Here is an 8,929-nt window from a genome sequence, read left to right as displayed (position 1 = left end):
CCTCCTGCCTAAACAGCACAGCCCTTGAACTCCAGCCATATGAGCTTTGGAACAGCAGCCATTTACTTCCACTCCTTATGGACACTGGACGCCATCTTTTTGTTCTCCTATGCTGCAGGTCTCTGTCAGTGGCATGGTTGTTTTTGATGGGTTTCTATTGACTGTGATCTGTATTCCATGTATCTTATCCTGTGTCCAGCAGATGACCAGTAATAGTCTTAATAAGATAATGGCTTTACAGGTGCAGACTGTTTTGGCATTAGAGTACACGAACCCTTTGCAGAAAAAACAAAGAAAGAGATAGGTAGAACCTTACAAAATTAAGGCCTTGTAAAATCATGGCTCACTCCTGTTACTTTTGCTAAGTAGAAAAGGACTATGGGAATGTCCTAGGGTGAGGTTACGATGCTTGTATCCCCAATGGTGTGTTCTGTTAGCGCTGGATATTATGCACTGTGCTTTCAAGATTGGCTCTGAAGAGCAAGGTTTGTTTTGGTTTGTTATCAGCCTGCTCCCCCACGGCTGGCGGGACAGAGAGACGGGGCAGTACATAGTGTGGCTTTTGCTTTTTGCTTTGCTTTTTGCTTTGCTTTTGCTCTTGCTCCTGCTTCGCTCCTGCTTTGCTCCCGCTCTGCTTTTGCTTTTTCTGCTTCTGTTAGTTAGTTTACCTAAGCAGTCCAGATTTTTTTCCCTGGACTGTTTTGTTTTTTTCCCTTCCCTTTTTGGAACCATCCAAACCTGCTCCAGACTGGAACCTGGGAAACACCAAGACTTTACATCTGGTGGCTGCAGCAGCTATCCCCAGCACCGGAGGGAGCAACAACAGAGCGACCACTCCCAGGAAAGACTTTCTGAATTTGTCATCCTTTTCAGATCGGTGAAAGAATGTTGGCATCCAGTATTGTTCATTTTGTGTGTTGGGGGTGTTTCGCTTGTTAAATAAACAGGTTCTTTCCACTTCTCTCCAAGGAATCCTTCCCAAACCAGTGGGGGGAAGGGGCTGTGTGGGTTTGCTTTCTGGAAGGGCCCCTTTTGGAGGTTTTTTCCCAGATTTGCCCTAATCCAGGACAGGGAATGACTCAGATGAATGAGAGGTAGAAAAAGAAGTTATATAACCATTATGTGTTCACATTGTGGTGTATGGTGGTTGGTTGGATTATATTTGTTGTATTTTAAAGGTATGTAACTCATAAAGGCCTAACTACTTAAAAATGCCTGTTTTTTGCTATAAAGATTCTCTTTTGCACCTTCTGGGGGAGGTGGGGGTGGTGTGAGTCTGTGTCACTCTGTTTCGTCACACTGATGGACATCAGTGACAAGTAGTTTCCCTCAGGGGTCCACATTGGGACTAGTGCTATTCAATGTCTCTGTCAATGACATAGTAGAATTGAATGCACCCTCAGCAAGTTTGCAGATGACACCAAGCTGAATGGTACAACTGACACACCTGAAGGACACGATGCCATCCAGAGGGACCTGGACAAGCTTGAGAAGTAGGCCCATGGGAACCTCATCAGGTTTAAGAAAATCAAGTACGAGGTGATGCATCTGGGTTAAGGCAATCGCCAGGATCAATACAGGCTGAGGCACAAATGAATTGAGAGTAGCCCTGCTGAGAAGGACTTGGGGTTGCTGGTGGATTATTATGAACAAGTGTTTGAGATTGCTTAAAAAAATCACTGGCAAGGGTATTGATTTGTGGAAAGAAAAAAACTCCACAACTTTGTAAAAGTTGTAAAGCCAGTATGTTTTTTACAGTGCTGGACGCATGTGGGGATCACTCCCCTTAAAAGACATGCGTACCCCTAAGAACTCCCGATCCTTTTTTATCTTCCTTACTAATCCATATGCATAGAATTTCACAATAGGTTAATACATATTAATTTTACTGATTTCACGTTACACTTGCAGCTAGTTACTCTTGCAGCTAGTTTTTTATTAGAAAGTACAGAAAGAAATCCTGGGTCACCCTGCCCTGTCTCCTGCAACTTGTCCATCTGTTTCAAAGTTCAAGGGGCCCTCGTCTTATCTCTGTCTTTTGGCTGAAGCAGTTTCTTGGAACACAAGTGTTTTTTTGTGAGAACAGGCAGTCAGACCAAACAGCTATGTTTGCAAGCTACAGACTTAATTCAAAGAGGTACATTTTACCTAAATCCAAAATGGATTTTTACTCTGGATAATTTCTACTCTGTCTCAGTGTGAGCAAAAGTTAGATTTAATATTAAACATCAAAATACGACAAGTTCTTTGTCAAGATTCACTCTACTACTTACAGGACAGTTAAGGCACCACAGGGGAAAAGAAGCAACAACAAAACCAAACAAAATCCAGGCATTCAAAACAAAAATGAACTGAGAACTACCTAAGGGGGTGTGTGTGTGGGTGTGTGTGTGACAAAAGACAGTGTGGGCAAGGATGAAAAGGAACACGGCCTGAAACCTTAAGAACACTCAAACACCACAGTACTTAACTTATACTTTGAGCCTAACAATTTAATACAGGAAAAACATTTCACTTATACCTAACTTAATTTATAGCTCAACTGTAACAATTTAACAGAGGAATAACACTTAACAACATTTAACCTAACTTATAACTATAACTTTGAAGTTATACTTGGCAACTCAGCAGAAGAACAACACTTAGCAGCATTTCAGTAAGTTTATAACTTAACCTTACTTACAGGCCTAACTTACTTGTGTATCCAAGGTACTCAAACATCTAAGAAAGCAGTATTTATCTCAGATTTGCTATAGCATACATGCATGTTTATGCACCCAGACAGAAAGAATCAGTGAAAGCAAAGTACCTGTGAAAAATTCTCCTCAGATGTCAGTGAAATACTTCCGATGCTTTTGCATGTCCTGACCAGCAAAGGGTTGGGCATTGAGGAGTGAAGCTATCAGCCCAGGATATGTTGTTTTTCAGCCATCCTCCAAGTATAGCAAACTTAAGGGTTTGCTAGTTCTGAAAGATGTCCCCCTCGGAGGGAGCTTGCTGGTCGCAGGCTGTTGCAGTTCCAGGAGAGCTCCAAAGGTTCTCACTTTGGCCCACTGTTTATAGAGTCACAAGAGAGTGGGCTTTAGCCATAACAGTGTTTAATTCTGGCTACAGTTTGGGTCAGCACTTTCTTTGGAAGTGTGAAAATAGGAATGTTATGCCATTTGGGCAAGAAAAATAATTTCCAAGGCTGGTCATAAGGAAAACAGGAGCTCGTTAGACAACAGTGGTTCCTGGGAGCAAGAGTGCTTCTGATAAGCTCAGGAAGAGCTGGGCCTGTTTTCAAGGCCTAACAAGCATTTCTCAGATCACACTGTGGCCTAGAAAGGAGGAAGGGGGAATGCATCACCACATGGATGAAAGGCTGGATATGAGCTGGCAATGTATACTTGCAGCCCAGAAACCAGTCATATCCTGGGCTGCATCAAAAGCAGTGTGGCCATCAGGTAGAGGGAGGTGATTCTCCCCATCTACTCTGCTCTGGTGAGACCCCTCATGAAGTACTGCATCCAGCTCTTGAGTCCCAAACACAGGAAGGACATGGACCTTTTGGAGTGAGTCCAGAAGAGGGCCAGGAAGATGATCACATGCCTGGAACACCTCTCCTGTGAGGAAAGGTTGAGAGAATTTGTATTGTTCAGCCTAGAGAAGAGACCTTATAGCAGCTTTTCAATACCTAAAGTGGCTACAAGAGATCTGGAGAGGGACTTTTTACAAGGGCATGGAGTGACATGACAAGAGGGAATAGTTTTACTTGGAGGGTGGTGAGGCACTGGCACAGGTTGCCCAGCAATGTTGTGGATGCCCCATCCCTGGAAGTGTTCAAGGTCAGGTGGGACAGTGCTCTGAGCAATCTGGTCAAGTGAAAGGTGTCCCTGCCCATGTCAGGGGGGTCGGAATTAGATGATTTTTAAGGTCCTTTCCAACTGTCCTGAGTTACAGAAGGAGAGTGCTAATGTGGGGTGCAACCAACCTGCGTTTACACTTCTAATTCTTTCCCCAATCCTGCTGGTGGGGATGGGAGCAAGCAGCTGCATACTGCTGTCTGGGGTTAAATCAAGAGAGGAAGGGCACTGGAAAAAGGAGTCCCCCCAACAGGCAAATGTAGAAAGGGAGAATTAAAAGGGACAGGAATTATGGCAGAAATTAGGCTGAATTGAAGGGGACCAGAGCCATCTCTTATTATTTCCCCAGCTGATCCTCTGATTCCAATTAATCTGGGGAATGAAACAATATTTTTTTTCTATTGTATACTAGAGCAACTCATTATGTAGTTACCAGCTGTAAGGGACCTTTATGCAAAACAAAAGTAAATGTTGGTGCGATGGGGAGGAAATCCCTCGGACTGTTTATAACCAATGGAATTCACAAGTGGAAACACAACATTAAGAAATCAGTTTCTCTGTATGATAGACTGTCCTTTGCCATTGCTTGAATGGGATTTGCCATGCAAGGTAAATGCACAATTGACTTTTTCTGATGACTCTGTCCAGTTGCATATTCCTCTAGAAAATGCATGGAAAGTGCAGATCTGCCTACTTACCAAGGAAAATCCTGCAGAAGAGGAAATCCCCAATGAAGTTGTAGATGCAGTTATACCATTGGTTTGGGCATTGGGAATCATGAATCTGTTAAATATTGAGCTGAAACTGAGTCCAACCAGTAAGGAAAAACCATAACTTATAAAATTGGAGCTGTCAATAAACTCTTTATTAGAGTTCAGGTTATTAAGGGAAAGCAAATCAAAATTTAACACTCCAATCCTCCCAGTGAGAAGGCCTAAAACATCAGAATACAGACTAGTGGAAGATTTATGGGAAATTAATGCCTGGATAGCGGATATCCATCTGGTAGTCCTAAATCCCAATACCCTTCTTGCCTCAATACCAGAGACTAATCTGAAATATGCCACCTTTTCTATACCTGTCCATGAACAGAGTCAACTTGCCTTTGCTTCTGAATGGGAAAATCCAACTACAGGACAGAATATGTAGGTCTGTTGGACTGTCCTCCTACAAGGATTCAAGAACATTCTTATGATATTTGGTAATATCCTGCAAAGGAGCTGGAACAATGGCACTGTGAGTATGAAACCATTTCAGTATTACAGTATGTAGATGACATACTGATTGGATCAGTCACTCAGCAAGAATATTTGGAGGTGATGATAAGCCTGCTTAACATTTTGGGCTTGGCAGGATACCGAGTGTCCAGAAAGAAGGGTCAGATTGGGAAAGAGAAAGTCAACTATATAGGCTTTGAAATAACAAAAGGACAGAGAGCACTGGGTTCTGACAGGAAAGAAGCAATTATATATGATTGCTGCTTCTACCTCAAAGACAGTTGCAAGGGTTTCTAGGGATAGCTGGATGGTGTCAGCTATGATTCCAAATTTGGGCTTAATAGCCAAACCTTTATATACTGCCACAAAAGGGACAGAAGCAGTATTAGAATGGGCTCCAGAATGCTGAAAAGTCTTTTATAAGATGAAGAAAAATTTAATGGATGCCCCCACAGTGGGAATCCCTGACTTACAGAAACCATTCCAACTGTATGTACATGAGAAACAACAGGTGGCATTGGGAGGGCTCACACAAAAATTAGGTAGCTGGGAAAGACTAGTGTGGGAACTCAGTACATCACTCCCGATGTCCAGAGCTACCGAGACAACCCTTGGGGAGCTCGGAGGCCCTGGAATGTTGCCAAAAGTACCTGGTGGCTTGACTTTGATCCTTCTAAAGAAATGACACCTGAAGGTGAGGAAATGAGAGAATTTCAGGCCTGAATGGTGAGGGGATGTTATTCACTTGTTAGAACTTAAGTTAGAATGCACTGTACAGGGGGGTTTTATGTGTTGTACAGGGGGGTCTAGAATTCTGTGCATGGATCAGGAGTCCCAAGATGGAGGAATTTGGGCGTGCCCTGTCCTTCTTCTTTCTTCTCCTTGGCATCCATGTTCAGGATGATGTTGGCATGTGTGGATTGGTTCATAGAGAGAGTACACTTGCCAACAAGGACAGAAAGTATTGGGAATTAAAGGTAAATATCTAATACGTAGTTTTCACTATAAAAGAGACAACTGCCCCGTGGGCGGGAGAGAGTGCCTTTGGCTGTCTTGCTGATCAGACCTCGGCTGGACAGTCAGAAAACTTTGTAGATAAGAAATAATAAACTCAACTGAAGACCTAAAAGCAAGAGTCCAGACTCCTTCTTCGAGAGCACGGCCTACCCAGAACCACTTTTTCCCGTGCTGGGGCAGAGACAAGTAACAGCTGACCCCGGCATCTGGCGTCCCTGGGTGTGCGCGAAGTTGGGCGCGAAGGTGGGACCGAAGGTGGGCACGAAGAGCGGCAGCCCGAGCGGAGAGCCGAAGAGTGAGCTGCAGAGAGAACACCCAGGTGGGCAGCACCCGAGCAGGCAGCTCCCAGGCGGGCAGTTCCCAGAGTTGGACTCGTTCCCAGGAGACCACTGATAACTCCTTGGGAAGGCAGCCAGAAGAGTCTGAAGAAGCAGCAGCCAGAGAGACAACACCACACTCCACTTCTCCCGAAGAAACCTCGTACCAGAAATGCCCGGATCGGAATCGGAAAGGCGCCTCTGAATCCATCTCCTGTGACCTGCTGGACGGGAACCGGGAGCCTCCAGACTGCTCTGATGACACAAATTTGGTGAGAAGGTCAAAATTAAGAAACATGGGGAACACACACAGGAACAAATAGAAACATTGTCAGCCTTACAAGGCGTGACAGAAGCGTATGCAGAGGGGGTTTCTAGAAAGGAGCTCAAATTATTATTATTGTGGGTCAGATATAATTATCCATTTGCAGAAACACATGTGTTGTTTGAAGTAGGCTTTTGGCAAGAAGTTAACAGGCATTTATATTTTTTAGCTACCAGAAGGGAAGAGACGGCTTTCAAGCTGTTGTCTCCAGCGAGAATTATGTTAGAGGCTATCTCTGCAAAATTAAGGGGATCAGCCAGGCAATTATGTTCCACAACGGCGAGGAAAAAAGAGCACGGCTCAGTGCAGAGATTGGCTCTGGTCCCAATTGGCCCGGGGGGGGACAGCTCCCGAGGGAGAGGAGCAAGGGGAAAAGGCGCTGCTTTCAGCCCCGTCAACCCAAAGTCCCAAGAGACCTCCAAAACGCCCTGAAACCCCAGAAACTGAAGGGGGTTCAGGCTCCGATTCAGATGCGAATACAATCCCAACCCCAGAAGAGCTGAGATCTTCATCCAGCGAGATCGAAGAGTCAGGGACGATTGTTCCTGAATTTCGAGTCTCGGGGGACGAAGGGGCGGGGGGGGGGGGGCGGAAGAATCGGGAAGGGGGGTCCGAGGGGGATCGAAGGGGGATGGGGAAACGCTTTCTCGCGGCGGGCGCGGCTGCGCGGCGGCGACGGCGGCGGTCGCGACCGGCGGGGGGGGGGTGCGGAAGCGGTGGGGAACACGAGTTTTGGCGCGGGTTTTGGGGGACCCACACCGGGGGTGGCGGCCTTGGCGGGCGCCGTGCCAAAGACGCACGCGGGGGGCGAGACACGGGGGACATCCGGGAAGGGCTCCCAAATCGCAGCGTCCACGTCAGACGCGGGGAACAAGCTCGGAGCAGCCGCGGAATTCCGAGCAGCACCCGTAAGTAGACGTAGGGGACGCACGGCGGTGACGCAGGACCCGGAAACAGAACCGCGGCGGTCGGCTCGCATCGCGGAGCAAGTACGGGCACGGGCGAAGCAGGGATCGCACACACGGGGACAGGGTGTGGACACAGCATCAGAGAAGGAGGAGAGAGAGTCAGGGACAGACACTGGGGAGGAGACATCAGAAGGGGAGAGGGACGGAGACAGTGACATCAGTCCAGGGGAGACGGGAAGCATTCCCGAGAAAGCGCACGCGCGGAAAATGCGGACGGAGCGCGGTCGGGGGCGGGTCCGATCCTCTGTGACGTCTCGGGCGAGGAGGGGTCGATCTCGGGGCTCCGTGTCCCGGGGCTCCACCCCCTCTCCGGTTCCGGTTTCCTCGATCCCAACCCCTGTGGCCCAGACCTCTCCCATCTCAGGGCGGTGCTCAGGTGTTCAACCTCCATTGCTGGCTCAGCCAAAATCCGTGCAGGCTCGGGTTCCACAAACACAACTGCTGCAGTCAATCGATACGGCTGAGGAGCCAATCGAGTTCGTGACGTCATCGCAGCTGTCCAGGCAGATGACAGCGCCACCCAGTGGGGGGATGACCGAAATGCAGGGCAGAGCCACAACGTTATCTCGTGGCAGGACTGCAACAATGCAGTAGTTTTTTCCAACAACATATAAAGGGAAGGCAACGTCAAGGAAAACAATACCACAGTTAGAACTCAAAGATACATTATACGAAGCTCAACGGCAAGAAGAAGACGTGATACTAATCGCAGCATCAGAAGGAATTCCGGCATGGATGTTTTCAGCAGCAGAAGCAAGAAAAGGATATGTGCCATCATTTGATGCGATGAAAAAGATGCAAACACAAGAATTTCAAATTCCTTATTTAAGTTCAGGAGCGAGGCCAAAGACCTCAATCAAAGACTGTTTGAAAAACAATCAGTATTGACATCGAAGACTCCACTGTGCATGCAATTGCCAAAAGAATTTCTACAGGAGGAAGAGGAACAACCAATGAAAATGGTGGATTGGAAACAGGTCAAAAAAGAACTGACAGAAGAAGCTTTGCTGCAAGGATCGGGAGATCTGACAATGCCAGTGACATATGATGCGCAGGGGCAGAATCCAAGGTGGGAAAGGTTGAGTCACGATGTGATCAAAGACTTAGCGAGAGCTGTTCAACGCAATGGACTGGATTCACCATACTTTAAACAGCTCCTGAGGGGGACATTTAACATGTATGACCTGACACCATTTGATATTCGAAGCCTTGTGTCAATGATTCTCACAGACACGCAGAA

At 46.8% G+C, this 8,929-nt stretch overlaps 1 protein-coding gene across 2 annotated transcripts; it reads right to left on the bottom strand.

Annotated features, from left to right (window-relative positions):
- Positions 1-6,225: 6,225 nt before the first annotated feature.
- Positions 6,226-8,048, bottom strand: LOC135289006 (uncharacterized). 2 transcript variants are annotated; one of them, XM_064402381.1, is made up of 2 exons: positions 7,479-8,048; positions 6,226-6,651 (listed from the first exon to the last, which is right to left on the bottom strand). In XM_064402381.1, exons 1-2 carry the CDS (start codon positions 8,046-8,048, stop codon positions 6,226-6,228), a joined length of 996 nt encoding a protein of 331 aa, XP_064258451.1. The 2 variants fall into 2 exon arrangements, with proteins under 2 accessions (XP_064258451.1, XP_064258452.1); XM_064402382.1 differs by having other exon boundaries at positions 7,653-8,048.
- Between the last annotated feature and the right edge of the window lie 881 nt (positions 8,049-8,929).

This window comes from Passer domesticus, chromosome W, assembly GCF_036417665.1.
Source record: "Passer domesticus isolate bPasDom1 chromosome W, bPasDom1.hap1, whole genome shotgun sequence".
Lineage (NCBI taxonomy): Eukaryota > Metazoa > Chordata > Aves > Passeriformes > Passeridae > Passer > Passer domesticus.
This window is presented reverse-complemented; position numbering and strand designations above follow the sequence as displayed.